Source organism: Epithele typhae (genome assembly GCF_022376455.1).
Source record: "Epithele typhae strain CBS 203.58 chromosome Unknown BXZ73scaffold_532, whole genome shotgun sequence".
NCBI classification, from domain to species: domain Eukaryota; kingdom Fungi; phylum Basidiomycota; class Agaricomycetes; order Polyporales; family Epitheliaceae; genus Epithele; species Epithele typhae.
In genome coordinates this window covers 1-14,372 of record NW_025954723.1, presented here as the reverse complement: position 1 = coordinate 14,372, position 14,372 = coordinate 1, and the positions used below count along the sequence as shown (strand labels likewise).

The window sequence follows — 14,372 nt, the reverse complement described above, 5'->3', positions numbered from 1 at the left end:
AGGTCCCGGAGTTACCCCGATCAAGTCGGTCAGCCGGGACACCGCCATTTGCCGAAGGTACCGTTCACCCGGGCTCGGCCGGACTCACCCGGTTACCTCGGCTAGTGCGTAGCAGGGGTAACCCCCGGGTCTCCCGATGCTTACCCTGACCCCTACCCTCAGGGGGTCACAACCCTCATACAAGGGTCAGGGTTTTGTAGAGGGTCACAAGGGTACTCGAGGGTCAAGGGTTTGACAAGGGTAGCAAGTACAGCACACACGACATTGTCCTACTCTACTGTATCAGTACCAGCACGTGGCCGCAACACAATGAGCTCCCAACCACCCTCCAGATCGTCCGATGCATCATCTCGAAGGGCAACCGAGACGTCGGTGTCTCGAACGAGTCCGAGCTCGCTCCACTCATCAAGGCACAGAAGCGCCCGGATAGACGTGGCAGACAAACCGTTGCGGACGTGTGGAAGGAGCAGCCGCCCTTTGCTGAAAACGCGTTCAATGTCGACTGAAGTGGCTGTGGAGCATCCTTACTGTAAGCGAGCTGCGAGAGGTTGAGATACCATGATATACACATACCAGGAATTGTAAGGTAAGAGAGCGCCATGCGTGAGAGATGGGGATATTCACGGCGGCGATTCCACCACCAACTGAGTGGATCGTCAGTGTACTCTGTAGACGCCGCAAGATAGCGATCAATCTCGCTCGCCCCTGCAGCCGGACGCTTCTGTTGGAATGCAGGGAGCTGAGCGAATGGATTCTGTTGTGCACCGCATTGGCCGCGCATGCCACATATAAACTGTAAGACAGGAGTCAAGTACTGGTGATAAAGAACACTCACAGTGTCTTTCTTACGGCGTGGCTCAGTCGTTGGCTTCGGGGCCCGATCGTCGTGCTCAATATCCCTCTGCGCATAGCTGCGGAGGTACTCATCCCGAGTCATCTTCTCGGCCGTATCAATCCAGTCCTGTTCCCACTTCGCAGTCTTGAAGTACTCGAGCTTCATCTGAGGATGAAGGACTGGAGGAAGATCATCACAGCGAGCGCATATAAGTATGTAATACAGGCCAGGACATATATACGCACCCATCGCGATCCGGTAGACCTCCGTATGATCAGTGCGATCATAGTACCGATTAAGTGTCTTCTTGCCAAGAGTAACCGCAGCGCGAACAGCGGCAGTCATTCTTCCAGTATCCAGTGCGTGCTCCGTGAGTTTCTCGTCGAGGTGATCCATGGCCGGAATGACGATGGGCAGATTGACATGCCCCTTTCTAGAGAAGAACGTGGTAGCATTCTCGAAGAGCTGTGAAATCGAGAGAAGTTAGAACGTGACTGTGTGGGACGTAGGCACAAGAAGACGAGAAGAAGAGATTACACTTGTGTGTCCGCATCCGTGTCGCAGCGTCCACACGACGCGCGTCACGGTCCCCGTGTCTGCGTCCGCGTCGCAGCGTCCACACGACGCGCGTCCCTGTGTCCGCGTCCACACGACGCGCGTCCCCGTGTCCGCGTCCACACGACGCGCGTCCCCGTGTCCGCGTCCACACGACGCACGTCCCCGTGTCCGCGTCCACACGACGTGTGGCCCCACACCAGCATGATCGAAACGGATCTGCTCACGGTGGTGTGTAGCACGTACTCAAGCATGCGCATCAGTGCCAGAGCGTCGGGCACCGCAGAGCGTCGGGCACCGAAGAGCGGAGTCGGGCACCGCAGAGCATGCGCGCAGCGCAAGGGACACAGGTCGAGCGAGCCGGCGTGCGGAGAGCGCTGGCAGTTGGAGTGTGAGATACACACACCGCGCGCTGGCAGCTGGAGTGCGTCAAGAACGGGGTGCATGTGCGTGTGGGGCACACATCAGCACTCTTGAATACAAGAGTGTTGTTGAGTGCACGCCACAGAGGCGAGGGCAGTAGGACGCGGGATCTCATTATCGAGACAGCACCACAACAGCGGGAGCCCAGAACAGGTGGAATATGCGCATGAAAAACAGTACAAACAACTTACCTGTAGTCCCGACGCGTCCCAGGGCCATGCAGAGTATGGATGGCGTCGTTTCCATCCGCGATAAGATGATCACGGATGATCAGGCCGACCGTATGAGATTTTAGGCAGTCGAGTGGCGTTGTTTAACCACAGCCAGAAGAAACGTTGTTGGGTTGCAAGGGACGTCGAGAGCGAGCACAAGAGGAAGCAGTTAGTCATGGATGCCAAGCTGGAGAATGGGGGGACGAGACAGAGCACGGGAGGAGGTGGGAGACCATGAGCGTTGCGGCTGGTTTGAGTTCAAACCAGCTGTGTTGCGGGTGCAGATGCGTGAGAGTAAGATTGCGTAACTGCCACGTACCTTCAGAACGTCTCGCAGCTGCTCGACTATCTCCCACTCCTCGTCGTCCAAGTTGTGCTTCTTCAAGCCAAGATCAAGGTCCGTAGTTATCCGGTGAATGGCGGCCTTGTACTCAACCGCAAAGTCTAGCATGTAGAACGTCGAATTCCAACGAGTTCGAACATCCCGCGGTATCATGCGCTCCTTCAAACGGAGTTCGCGAAGTGTCCGCTTCCACGCAGGGAGGTTTATTGTGGGGGAATTGATGATTGCGAAGGACAGGGTGCGAATCTGTGGTGGCAGATATCAGGTGTGTTGTTGTATTGTATCTGAGTGCGCCGCACCTTCGTTAAGACGTTCTTGATTGGGGCGATACCAGCCTCAAAGTCCTCGCGCTCATCGTCTGTCATGTCTTCATTGATGTCGAAGAGACCGTCTGAGTCGTCCGCTTCAGGTGTGTCATCCGCTTGGTCACCCTCGTCGTCCTCGGTGTCCGAACCCATACCACTCCAGTCAATTTCCGCGAGCAGCCGTGCTAGTGTTTCCTCAGCAGTCTCCGCTGTGTCCTTGTCGCCCTCCTTTACCTGGAAAGGACGGAGTACTGATTGCGCACATAGGTTCACGACATGGTCGAAGCATCGGGCACGATTACACTGACCGCCAAAGTTGTCAAGCCTCTTGTACAACTCGTCGACCATGGTGTCATTAGCGGCCGCGCTGTCGCCTGTCACCGCGAGGATCTACAAATGTTTGGTAAGCAAACACAAGCACGTATCTATGGAGATGCACTACTAACCTTATCTTGGATACCGAAGTCCTTCAACATGGCGTCAAACACAGCTGCCATGACGAAACCGGAGTGCGACTCCGCAACCTCGATGACATCCAGTATCATGCTCAACGGAGCCCCGCGGTGGTGCAAGTGGACGGCAAACGCGATGAACGGCCTATGGTTAGGCGATGTCCACGCGTCAAAGGTGAAGTTTAGTTCGCCTTCATATTCCTATCATGTGTATTCATCCCGCGTCAGTACGGTACCCTGCCATGAATGCGGAACTGCTATCACATACCTGAAGCATCCGGCCGATGCGCTGCCGGCACTTCGCGAACACATGACGGATGTCGCGTGAGACAGTGGAAGGAGACGGGATCTTGTACTCCGGGCGGCCCGTCTTCATCAAGCACTGGAACGCTCGGTCGCTGACGATACGGAACGGCCGCTTGTTCTCTGCACACCAGCGCACAATCTCGATTCTATGCCACACTTCAACGCTTGAGCATGAACTGATTCATGTGAGTGCGTACCTGGTTTCCATTGATGTATGCTGTACGATTGAATACGTGACCTTGCCTTTTCCAGCCCGCTTGAACGCTGTAGTCAGTTTCCCGGTGCGACCGAACGCCTCCAGACCGGGCCGAGCCTTGTCCGCAGATCCCGCCCCCGTTCCAGCCTTCCACGCCGCATCTTTCCAACACGACTTCGCATGCCGATGGAGGTTCTTTGTGGATGTCTTGTCGTTGGTTTGGGTGTTACGTTTGATCTTCTGTGTACATCCAGGGTTCGCGCAAGAGAACTCGTGCACGATTTGGCCTTTCTCATTGGTGAGGATCTTGATGTCTGGTTTGTAGAATGCGTACACCGGGGCTGACCACTTCTTCTTCAACCGCGCTAAAGTGCGATAAGGCGTTGTTGATTCTGATGCGATGTCGGATCCGACTCACCAAGAGCTGCCTCAGGGGTCTCGTCCTTGGGCTCGTTGTCATCATCCTCTGTAGCAGGTACGTCTTCGTCATTTGATGCCTCTTGGTCTGCTTCCGACGTGCCAGAGTTGAATGACCCACGCTTCTTCAGCTTCCCGGCGGCTTTCTTACCGGTAGCCTTGACGGCAGAGGCTACTCCTTTGACCGCAGAAGCTGCAGCACGTGCTGCCTTCTTGATAGTTGAAGGTCGCCGAGTCTCCGTCCCACTCGCATTATCGGCATCGCTCCCAGAGCCGTGGATGGAGACAATGCCAGGGGACGAACCTTGGGAGCGGGTCTCTTCGTTGCCGCTACCGTCTGAGTTGGAACCTGTGATACGCTTCTTCTTCCGAACCTTCTCCGATAGTGCTGATGCCTGGCGCTTTAGAGCTTGGGCACCCTTTCTAAGGGAAGATCCTCCAGCCATGAGTGGTGGAGTGTGGTGAGGTGTAGCTCAGAATCTGTGTGTATGAGGGAACAGGGGAGGGAGAATCTGCGGGATGGCCCTCGCTCGGACAGCCCCCTGAATTTTGGTGAATGTCTTATGTAATACAAAGGCTCCTATTCACGATGACGGCTCTCCGTTCTTCAGTGCACATGCCTGCTGAGCCTGCAAGGCCAGGCTGCTACGTACAGCAGCTCTGGGACCACCGAGGGTATCAAGGGTATTGGGGGGTCAACTGGTACCTACCCCGACCCCTACCCTTGCGCACCCTTACCCCCTACCCCAAGGGTAGTGGCTACCCCTGCTATGCACTAACCTCGGCAGAGTCGTCCGGCCGGACTCACCTGGTTTTCCTGGGGGAGCCGTTCGGCCGGATCCGGTTGAAGTAAGTATGGTGTATAGTATGTGTAAATATGTTGTAGGGTGTATGTAAAGCTTCAATTAGGTAGCTTGGCATTATGAAGGGCAGCTAATGGGGTATATACCGCACACTGCACAGGTAGGGCTAGGGTGTGTTACAGCACAGAACCCAGTCACTAGGTGCCAGCTGAGCCTACCCAAGGACACAGCAGCCACCTTTGTGACCTTACTATCTGACATAAGGTCTGGCACAGTGAGCAGGGTCCAATGCAAGTAGTGGACCACCGGGCTGTGGTGTGGGACCGACACACTGGGTGGCAGTACACAGATGGCCGGTAGTGATAGATGACCGTCGGCAAACAGACGGCCGGTGATGCAGCTTGAAGCGGACCGACTGTCGGCAGTGGAAGCCTCGGACCGGCCGCAGCGGAGCGCCGCCTGACGGCGGTCGTGCATAGCGCCGCCTGATGGCGGTCGTGCATAGCGCCGGCGCATCAGCGGCTGTGCACTGCCGCCCGCGCTCCGAGTGATCTGAAGTGGCCGCCCCCCCGACATGTTTGTATTCGTTCTCCGCCGTTATTGGTCTTAATGACATGCAAAAGAGCGCGTTATGTGCGTATTAACAGCGCGAATCAAAAGTGCCCTGGAACGTTACGTTCTGTGCAGGCGCCGGCCCGTGACGTTATATGTAAAAATGGGGATGAGATGGAGTATGCTGACATTAACTTACATCGGATATATGTATGCATACCCAGATATTCTTCGCATCATCTGTGACTAACGAAAGAAGCAAGAAGCGTGAATAAATAGCAGAAACTCGCGAAGATATACTGTTTTGACCAAAAGTGTGGTTCACATGTAGGTGGGCTTCCATATGTTGGGATGGAGGATAGATATTGCATATCTGTAAGCTTTAACATTGATTGTAGTGTACACAGACCAGGAATCTATGTTTGTGCGCAGACAGATTAAGAATTGATGGTACAGTGCGATATGTCATTTTTCAATGACATACACAATATCGATACAACATGCGAGCTCATCACAGCACACAATAGCAGAACAGACTCGCCTTTACAGCAGCTTTCCAACGCAAAAAGAATCTCGAAATTCCGACAGGAACCCATGGAGATGTCGCACACGTGCTCAGAATGTGGCTTCATGTGCTTGGTGATTTGGTACGACTTGACCACTGCATGCATTCTGAGCCCATGTGCGACATCTCCATGGGTTCCTGTCGGAATTTCGAGATTCTTTTTGCGTTGGAAAGCTGCTGTAAAGGCGAGTCTGTTCTGCTATTGTGTGCTGTGATGAGCTCGCATGTTGTATCGATATTGTGTATGTCATTGAAAAATGACATATCGCACTGTACCATCAATTCTTAATCTGTCTGCGCACAAACATAGATTCCTGGTCTGTGTACACTACAATCAATGTTAAAGCTTACAGATATGCAATATCTATCCTCCATCCCAACATATGGAAGCCCACCTACATGTGAACCACACTTTTGGTCAAAACAGTATATCTTCGCGAGTTTCTGCTATTTATTCACGCTTCTTGCTTCTTTCGTTAGTCACAGATGATGCGAAGAATATCTGGGTATGCATACATATATCCGATGTAAGTTAATGTCAGCATACTCCATCTCATCCCCATTTTTACATATAACGTCACGGGCCGGCGCCTGCACAGAACGTAACGTTCCAGGGCACTTTTGATTCGCGCTGTTAATACGCACATAACGCGCTCTTTTGCATGTCATTAAGACCAATAACGGCGGAGAACGAATACAAACATGTCGGGGGGGCGGCCACTTCAGATCACTCGGAGCGCGGGCGGCAGTGCACAGCCGCTGATGCGCCGGCGCTATGCGCGGCCGCCATCAGCCGGCGCTCCGCTGCGGTCAGTCCGAGGCTTCCACTGCCGACAGTCGGTCCGCTTCAAGCTGCATCACCGGCCGTCTGTTTGCCGGCGGTCATCCATCTACTGCCCAGTGCCGGCCATCCATCTAATACCGGCCATCTGTTTATCGCCGGCCATCCGTCCATTGCCACCTGGTGCAGTGTCGGGCCTGCACCACTGCCTGGTGGTCTGCTGCTTGCATTGGACCCTTGTGCTCCCTGGTATGTCTGTCCTTGGACACCCACCTCCAAGTATCAGAGGTTTTGAAGGTGGCTGCTGCATGCTTGGGTAGGTTCAGCCAGACCTGGGTGACCAAGTTCTGTGCTATAACACACCACAGCACTACCTGTGTGGTGTATACTCCATAACTATCCAACCTTGAGGCCTAATTGATCATATGAAGCCTTACATACACCACACAACATGTTTTATGCATGCTACACTGTACTCACTTCGACCGGGTCCGGCCGGGCGGCTCCTCTGGGAAAACCAGGGGAGTCCGGCCGAACGACTCCCCTGGGAAAACCGGGTGAGTCCGGCCGGAAGACTCTGCCGAGGTAACCGGGTGAGTCCGGCCGAGCCCGGGTGAACGGTACCTTCGGCAAATGGCGGTGTCCCGGCTGACCGACTTTGCCGAGGAAAGCCGGGACATGCACTGCGTAAGCCTCCTCCGCATTGCTGATTGTGTAAGCCGCCTGTCCATGCCTGTGGTGCCGAGTTCGACAATATCTCGGCCTCTCGTCACAGCGGCGACAAGCTTCTCCAAAGCTTTGAACGGAAGGTTGAACGCGAACAGGCTACCACATTGGCGTGAGTACTTCTCCACCCGCGTGACTTATGCTAGCGTACCTGAATCCAGAAGAACCTCAACCGGATGGCCGAGACGTCTGCGTCGAGAAGGTCGACGTGGATTGAGTGCGGCGTCCGCGAGGTTCCTTCGAGACGCGTGACTGTGAATCCAACGAGTGTTACCTTCCACGCATCCTGGTTTCCAATTACCGTAATGTCCTTGAACAGCGTGTGAGACGGACGGCCGTAGTATGGAAGCGCGATGTGTCTGTGAACAACCAATCAGGAGCAGTCTCACATGCAATGACGAACACGCACGCGTTTTGATGGTTTTATGGGCCGAAGTTAAAATAGAAACCAGGCCCGTATCGCTAGATGTGATCTGTGAGCATCGTGACTTGTGTACCGAATAGATCTCATGTGTCACATACGTCGAACTCTAGCGGAATGTTCACTAAACCAGGATGCTCCATGATGGCTTCCATGAACGAGGGCGGTGCACGTTTACTCTGCGGAATTTGTGAGACGAATCCATTCAGATACATTGCTTACTTACCGTATCAGTAGAAAAGAGGTGTGGCTGATACCTGTATGCTCATCGCGTAAGACATCGGGTGTGTTCATGATGAAAGGCTATACGTACATGCGAGGCCCAAACCCCAGGATCCCGTCGGTTCTGTCGTGAGAACACTTGTCGTTGCGAGAAAACGCGAGAGACAAGCACCCTGAAACTGACAAGGGTTCCATGGAGTGCTCTGTGGAACCGGACATGTACGGGACTTCCATCACAAGCTCGTCAAGTTCCGGATGCACGAGCGCTGCGAGGATATAGTCAATGCGCTGTCGCACAGCGACGCAAAAATAAACGCATGGAACGTACTGACGGAGAGGCGGTCTCCGTACTTCAGCAGGGCTGTCATATGCGTTGCGTCATAGACATCCCTGAAGTTCTGTCGCAGTGGCGGATTGCAGTATTGTGGAACTTGAAGGTAGGACATCTTGGGACGCGGAATCATACGTCTGGGCCACTCTTCCAGTTGTGCAGCGCGTTCCTGATAAATCACTAGACGCAAGTATTTTTGTACGTAGGTCCATCTATTGAACGAATGGTTCAGATGTGCCGCAAGCAGTGGGAGAAAGCATTCACGTACGTGTTGTTGGAGGCTGACGAGCGTGGATCATAAGCGATATGTCTCCATTCATTGGTCGACGAACATACCTGTGTCGGGAAGAAGTTTGGCTGAGTACACATTGATATCGTCCCAGCTGAGTTGCTAGAAGAAATGACAAGGTAAATCATACGACGGTAAACGAATCTTGCGATTCATCTTACAACGTTGGCGACATATGAATACACTGAAGCGAAGGTCAGTTGAATGTATGAGACAGATGGTCGTTCAACACATACTATGAAATTCCTCCGGGTGTGGATCTGCGAACTTGGATATATGAAGTGGCACTTTCCCCGTCACATTTACCCGCAAATTGCGATTTCCCGCGGGAGTGACAGGGGCGCGGTCGATCTCCTTCGGGTTGTCGTAGAAGTCGTCGTCGGAGCCGACGTAAAGCGCCGCGAAGTCTTGGGGGAGCTCTCTGGACGTTGGAGTGGTGAGGTCGGAAGATGCGGTGGATGGAGGCGTAGTGGGCACATCTGGGTCTTCGACGCCAAAAGTGGAGGCGTCTAGATCCTTGGAAAGGATAGCGCGGTCCTCATCCGAGAAATACTGGGGGCGGACGATGAGGTCATGAAATGTCTGCGCGCGCTGTCAGCTTGAGAACGGTATCATATGCCTCCGCCGCCACTGGTACGCACCAAAACCTTCGTATGAGCGGTAAGGGCCGCCGCGGGTATATTGAGCTTGATCCTGTAGAGCCCTTGTCGACCTTCGGGGGTCGACGCAGGGGAAATAGGAGTAGTGGACATAAGTGCGAAGCAGTCAAGGATGGGGGATGGATACACACCCATGCCGCGCTCAGGCTTCATATACCACGCACTCACGCTTAGACGCCTCGATCTCGATAGAGAACACCACGGGGCTGTAGCCCAGGCGTGGGTCAGATTCGTCATATGGCAGCCCTGCGCCTCGAGGATGCGTGTGTGATTCCCGCTGATTTCCACGCAGCCCAAATAGGAGAACAAACAGAGTGAGTCATTCTGATGTGCGACGAAAGAGGCAGCCAAGTCGAGGGTGCACTCACCTAGCTTCGCAAGAGAAGCAGGCGGAGGCCAGTGCACCATCCGATTAACGGCCCGTGCTCTTCGAGAGGTTCTATCTTGCCGGGGCGCCGCCGTATATTGTCCCAGTCCGTCGGTTAATGAGCTTCGGACGCCTGCCTTCTTGTGTTGGTCACGGAAGTGAGCGCGATATCCATCGAGAAGCCCCGGTCAGGGACCATGGAAGCGCCCTCGCGGCAGGATTAGGGCTTATGAGGCGCAAGCCAAGACCGACGAGGAGTGTTGCGGTACTAGCGGCCTGATCGCGACGCGGACAAAGCGGATACCAGGTGCGCCGGCGGAGTCGAGGCAGCCGCCCCGAGTCAAGAGCATGCGCGGAACTACATGAAGAAGAATACAGAGAGCAGTTTTTTCAGCGCGTTTGAAACGGAGACTGCGAAGCAGATGAGCGACGAACGTGTGTAGAGAAGCGGCCCACGCTCAAGTTGAGTCGTCGACTCCAAGAGATGGCGGCTAGACCCATCCTTGGTGTCACCAAAGGTCGACGAATGCCGCCGATGATCGTAGTCATAAAAATCCCTGAGAGTCGGTTGAAGGAAGGAGTGAGAGGTGGAAAAAGCACATCTTGTCGGAGTGACTCACCACCTCGAACATCGCGGCAGGCACGCCCGCACAGGAAAGATTCCTCCGACTCAAGACCGGGACCAGGGAGGGCCTTGTACTCGTGGTTGTCCCCCTCGGGCTCCTCGATGATAGCAAGCTTCTTCTCAATCGCAGGTGGCTCTCGAGTCGTCCTCAGCCTTCCACAGAACCGTCCCCGCCCGCAAATACAACAAAGTAAAGGAAGGACGTACCCCGTTCGCGAATAGCTTCGTTTCCCTCATCGCATTAAGCGTGAATATATATCCCGTCTTCGTGACGTGCGTCCGTGTGCCTCTCCCTGTAGGCATCCACCTTTGTTGAAGGGCGTCACTGGAGCATGCATCGACTCCGCCTTGCGGACCGTCCTGCGGGGACGTTGGTAGGCATCCTGCGCCACGGACGGGGGGGATTACCAAGTGGTCGAGTCACTGCGCACACTCCTCTTGGTGCACGGACTGGGAGGGCACATTCATGATCTGCGGGATGGTGGTCGAACGCGAGCGAGGGCCGAGCAGGCGCTTGTCTTGATCCAAATACGCGCTTATCTTATCTGGACTGCGGACGAGTGCATGCGGCCCACCCAGGGCCGCACATGCCCTCCTCCGTCCTCGTCCGTACCCACCCTCTCTTCCGCTTTTCTTACCCCTTCATCCTCATGTACTTCCAAGCTGGAAGCAGTAAACTGCTCTTCCGACACCCTGACTGAAGTTCTAAGATCCCAGCCGTTGTCGGCACCAACTTCGGCAACTCGTCTTCGTCCATCTGTCCAGACGAAGACTAGCGGGCCACGACCCCCTCTACGAGGATTTGAACACGGCTTTTCTGGAGCTGCCCAATTCGAGGATGGCGATTGCCAGGATATTTTTCCATGGCGAGGAGACGGTGAGTCCTCTGACTCCTTACAATGGCACTGGCATGGATTGGAGGCGGAATATGCGCGGGTCTCATTCATGCCGACCTGTCACCTCCCCGTTGCGCACACGTTCTCTTTGTTAGCGTCTTGGTCACACACCGGCGAGCATCCCAACCGCCGCCATTCTTCTCTATGATCTCGCTGCTCACATGTTGACAGCACATCGGCTGCAAAATCGAGCATCAGCTCGTAAAACATTGCGGGCTATCATCACCTGCTTCAGGATTGCCGTGAGTGGACTTTGCCGCTATGAGCATTTCACTTTAGCCAACGCTCAACGCTGTGCGCAGGCTCTCTGATATTCGTGCGAACGCGCGTCGCTGTCTGCCCAGTCATCCAGCACTCCGACCTTCCGAATGTCCCCACTTATAAGGTCAACGCATCTCCATCTCTCCTCCCCACTACCACGTCCAACGACGTCGCACGCCGCCATCTCGTTCGGAACCTGTCGCCGTTGACCGTGTTTGACGTGTCCGAGGTCGCTACGACCCTCGTCGAATTGCTCGGCAAGAAGGCGCAGGATCACTGTTCCCGGATGGTTAAGCAGACGCAGAAGGACGCGCTCGAGAAGGCCGCCGCCGCTCCCACTGGCTGTTCTCATCCGGCGGGTCTCAGCGCGGACCGCACTCAGCGCCTCGTCGACCTCGGCGCGTTCACGTCATCACGGTCGAGCCCGGTGGTGGAGACGAACCCTTCGGCCTCGGCGTACACGCGGTCGTAGATTGCGCGTGTCCTTGAACACAGGGACCCACTGTCTTTCGAGCACACTCTAGGGGAACAGCAAGCCGACCGTCTCTCCTTCGCCTGCGTCTACTGGCGCCCGTGGGCGGAAAAAGCCTTGGCCTCGCGCTCCTCCTCCGTCCGTCCGCGAGCACAGCCAAGGTCTTTGCCTGCATCGCGCACCCGCGCGCGAGGATCGTCGTCGGGTCATCGACGCCACTCCCAACGGGCATGACGTCATGGCGTTGAGTAGCAAGCCTCTTTTGGCAAGGGAGGCGCCACGAGTCCTGGAAGATGCCCACCGCCGAACACCGACCTGCTCGCCGACACGTCACCTGTCCCGTATACGCATTTCCCTTTCTAGATAACTACACCACCATACGTATCGCCTACCATAGGGCTCAGCCCTCCAGGGCGTTAAGAAGGAATTAAACAAACAAACAACCGACCTGCTCTCGATGACTTTCAGGTTGTGCCCGAACATCTTGGGATTTGGAGCCTCTGATCAATTTCGTTTTCTACTGCTGCTCCCCTCTTTGCGCCCCTCCTCCTGACACTACTCGCACTTGCTGCCGCCGATGACCTCAAGGACGCGCGGAAGTCGTAGTATGTTCCCCACACCACGTTCCTGTGGCCAGATCTCTAATGCATCCTCTTCGCCAGCCCCGCCGTGTGCGACCGCCTCCGGGCACATCTCCCGCTAAAGCTCCGCGCTCTGCGCGTCTCGACTGGCCCCACTCGGGTGGCGCCGGAGTCGAGGTCGGGCGGTTCCTGCCTGCGTTCGAGCGTCGCGCAGGCACTCCGTATCCTGGAGCGGTGCGCAACGCCGTGCCCTAACATGCTCGCGTTCAAGTTTCAAATCACGGGAGCGCGCGGGACTCGAGGATCCAGCTCGGGAAGCGGTGGGGGACTGGATGGAGACGAAGCACGAGGCGACCACCCTTCGTCTCATCGCCGTCTTTGCTCGGATGCGACGGCTCCGTCGACTCCACCTTCACCTTCGCCTCGCACGACGCCGGGCGTATTCGTTGGCCGGCCCGCCTGGCCCTCCACCATGGCGATCACAGTAGCGCGTCCGTAGCTTGTTCTCGAGGAGCTCATCGTGTCAAACCCCGTTCCCGAGGACATGTATTCCCCCACCCCCATCGCGCACTCTCAGTTTACGATGGTGGCCCTCCGCGTCATGGACGTCGTGGGAAACACCAACACCCTGGCTTGAACGCACAGGAACAAGTCAAGCGCCGACCGGACATATGGCACACGGCGAAGCCTGGCTCCGCCGCGGTCATGGCGACTGTCGTCGGAATGTGCGGCGCGAGCTCCCTCGTAGCTCTAGAACTCGAATATCAGGCCGGCAAAGACGAACGTCACTCATGGGCGCCCATTGGTGAGTGGTGCATAGTCTCTTGAGGTTTTGTGTAATGACCGTCCTAATACGATGTCGCTACCCCGCTTTCCCTCGGCGCATCTATACGCCATCTTTGAGTCCACCAGCCCGACAATTGCGTCATCCACATCATCGATCACGTCCTCGACACCGACACAGACCCCAGGTCCGCGAGCGCAGAGTGAGTACCCTCCATTCCGCAGACACCGCCCTCTCCTCTACATCCCCGCATCTCGCATCCCAGCGCGATTCCAGACTGCGCGTCGCTGACTTTGCTCCCCTTCGGCTTTAGGGAGGCTTCTGCGTCGTCCTCTGCGTCGGTCGCGGCGACGGCGGATGAGACCCCGACGGGCCCGATTGGATTCAGTGCGACGGGGTCGCTCGCGTCGGCGACGTCGACGGGCACGAGCAGCGCGCGCGTGTGCCCCATGCGCCCCAACGCACTCCCCGTGTCTTCCAAATAGCATGCGTCGAAATTGCGTATCTTTCGCGCTTTCCCATATCTGAGGTGTTACTCGAACACCACGTTGATTTGCATGTCGTACTTACGTGAGTGAAGATGTGAGGATGTTCACGACCCTTGCTTACGACGGGTAATTTCCCTTCTCCCTGCAAGTCTCCGTATCTCACTATAAGAATGGGCTGTATGTTAGAATTCCGTATCAGACACTCGTGAAGACAATAAGTCGGCGAATTTGTTCCGACTCGGTAGCCAGAGTATGCATAAAGTTTAAACGGCTAGGTCGTGTTGGGTTGAGCACGTGCGTACGATTTCCATTACGTAATTACAACGCGACTTGAACATCGGCGCATGAGATTCTAAACGTTTCCCTCCACCACCAACTGCGGAGATTTAGTCAGATCAAGCACCGTCGACTCTTGAGATATGTTTCATACTCTGGATGACGATGTTCTATCTATAATATTCGATATCGTCTGTCTCAGTGAAGCCGCACCTCCGGGATCGCAATC

The 14,372-nt window shown here is 55.4% G+C and overlaps 6 protein-coding genes across 6 annotated transcripts; 2 read left to right on the top strand and 4 right to left on the bottom strand.

Annotated features, from left to right (window-relative positions):
* Window positions 1-943: 943 nt before the first annotated feature.
* BXZ73DRAFT_62265 (uncharacterized protein) lies at window positions 944-2,476 on the bottom strand (the record flags this gene model as incomplete). Its single annotated transcript, XM_048021736.1, has 3 exons — window positions 944-1,014; window positions 1,081-1,300; window positions 2,345-2,476. Coding segments are annotated over 3 exons (423 nt in total), but the record flags the coding sequence as incomplete, so codon positions are not given.
* A 434-nt stretch (window positions 2,477-2,910) lies between these two features.
* On the bottom strand, window positions 2,911-3,063 carry BXZ73DRAFT_25852 (uncharacterized protein; the record flags this gene model as incomplete). The annotated part of the gene is made up of 1 exon (XM_048017721.1): window positions 2,911-3,063. A coding segment is annotated over one exon (153 nt), but the record flags the coding sequence as incomplete, so codon positions are not given.
* A 35-nt stretch (window positions 3,064-3,098) lies between these two features.
* BXZ73DRAFT_62273 (uncharacterized protein) lies at window positions 3,099-3,990 on the bottom strand (the record flags this gene model as incomplete). The annotated part of the gene is made up of 3 exons (XM_048021737.1): window positions 3,099-3,326; window positions 3,394-3,523; window positions 3,629-3,990. Coding segments are annotated over 3 exons (720 nt in total), but the record flags the coding sequence as incomplete, so codon positions are not given.
* A 2,907-nt stretch (window positions 3,991-6,897) lies between these two features.
* BXZ73DRAFT_85505 (uncharacterized protein) lies at window positions 6,898-9,486 on the bottom strand (the record flags this gene model as incomplete). The annotated part of the gene is made up of 15 exons (XM_048024021.1): window positions 6,898-7,077; window positions 7,226-7,468; window positions 7,623-7,757; window positions 7,805-7,830; window positions 7,881-7,944; window positions 7,994-8,071; window positions 8,119-8,149; window positions 8,206-8,238; window positions 8,299-8,380; window positions 8,443-8,657; window positions 8,714-8,726; window positions 8,782-8,836; window positions 8,896-8,918; window positions 8,971-9,286; window positions 9,376-9,486. 15 exons carry the CDS (start codon window positions 9,484-9,486, stop codon window positions 6,898-6,900), a joined length of 1,605 nt encoding a protein of 534 aa, XP_047870523.1.
* Window positions 9,487-11,223: 1,737 nt separating this feature from the next.
* On the top strand, window positions 11,224-12,014 carry BXZ73DRAFT_85504 (uncharacterized protein; the record flags this gene model as incomplete). The annotated part of the gene is made up of 3 exons (XM_048024020.1): window positions 11,224-11,262; window positions 11,453-11,523; window positions 11,561-12,014. The coding sequence occupies 3 exons, from the start codon at window positions 11,224-11,226 to the stop codon at window positions 12,012-12,014; spliced, it is 564 nt and encodes a 187-aa protein (XP_047870522.1).
* A 1,053-nt stretch (window positions 12,015-13,067) lies between these two features.
* On the top strand, window positions 13,068-13,864 carry BXZ73DRAFT_111370 (uncharacterized protein; the record flags this gene model as incomplete). Its single annotated transcript, XM_048017394.1, has 5 exons — window positions 13,068-13,079; window positions 13,137-13,181; window positions 13,241-13,400; window positions 13,500-13,581; window positions 13,693-13,864. The coding sequence occupies 5 exons, from the start codon at window positions 13,068-13,070 to the stop codon at window positions 13,862-13,864; spliced, it is 471 nt and encodes a 156-aa protein (XP_047870521.1).
* Between the last annotated feature and the right edge of the window lie 508 nt (window positions 13,865-14,372).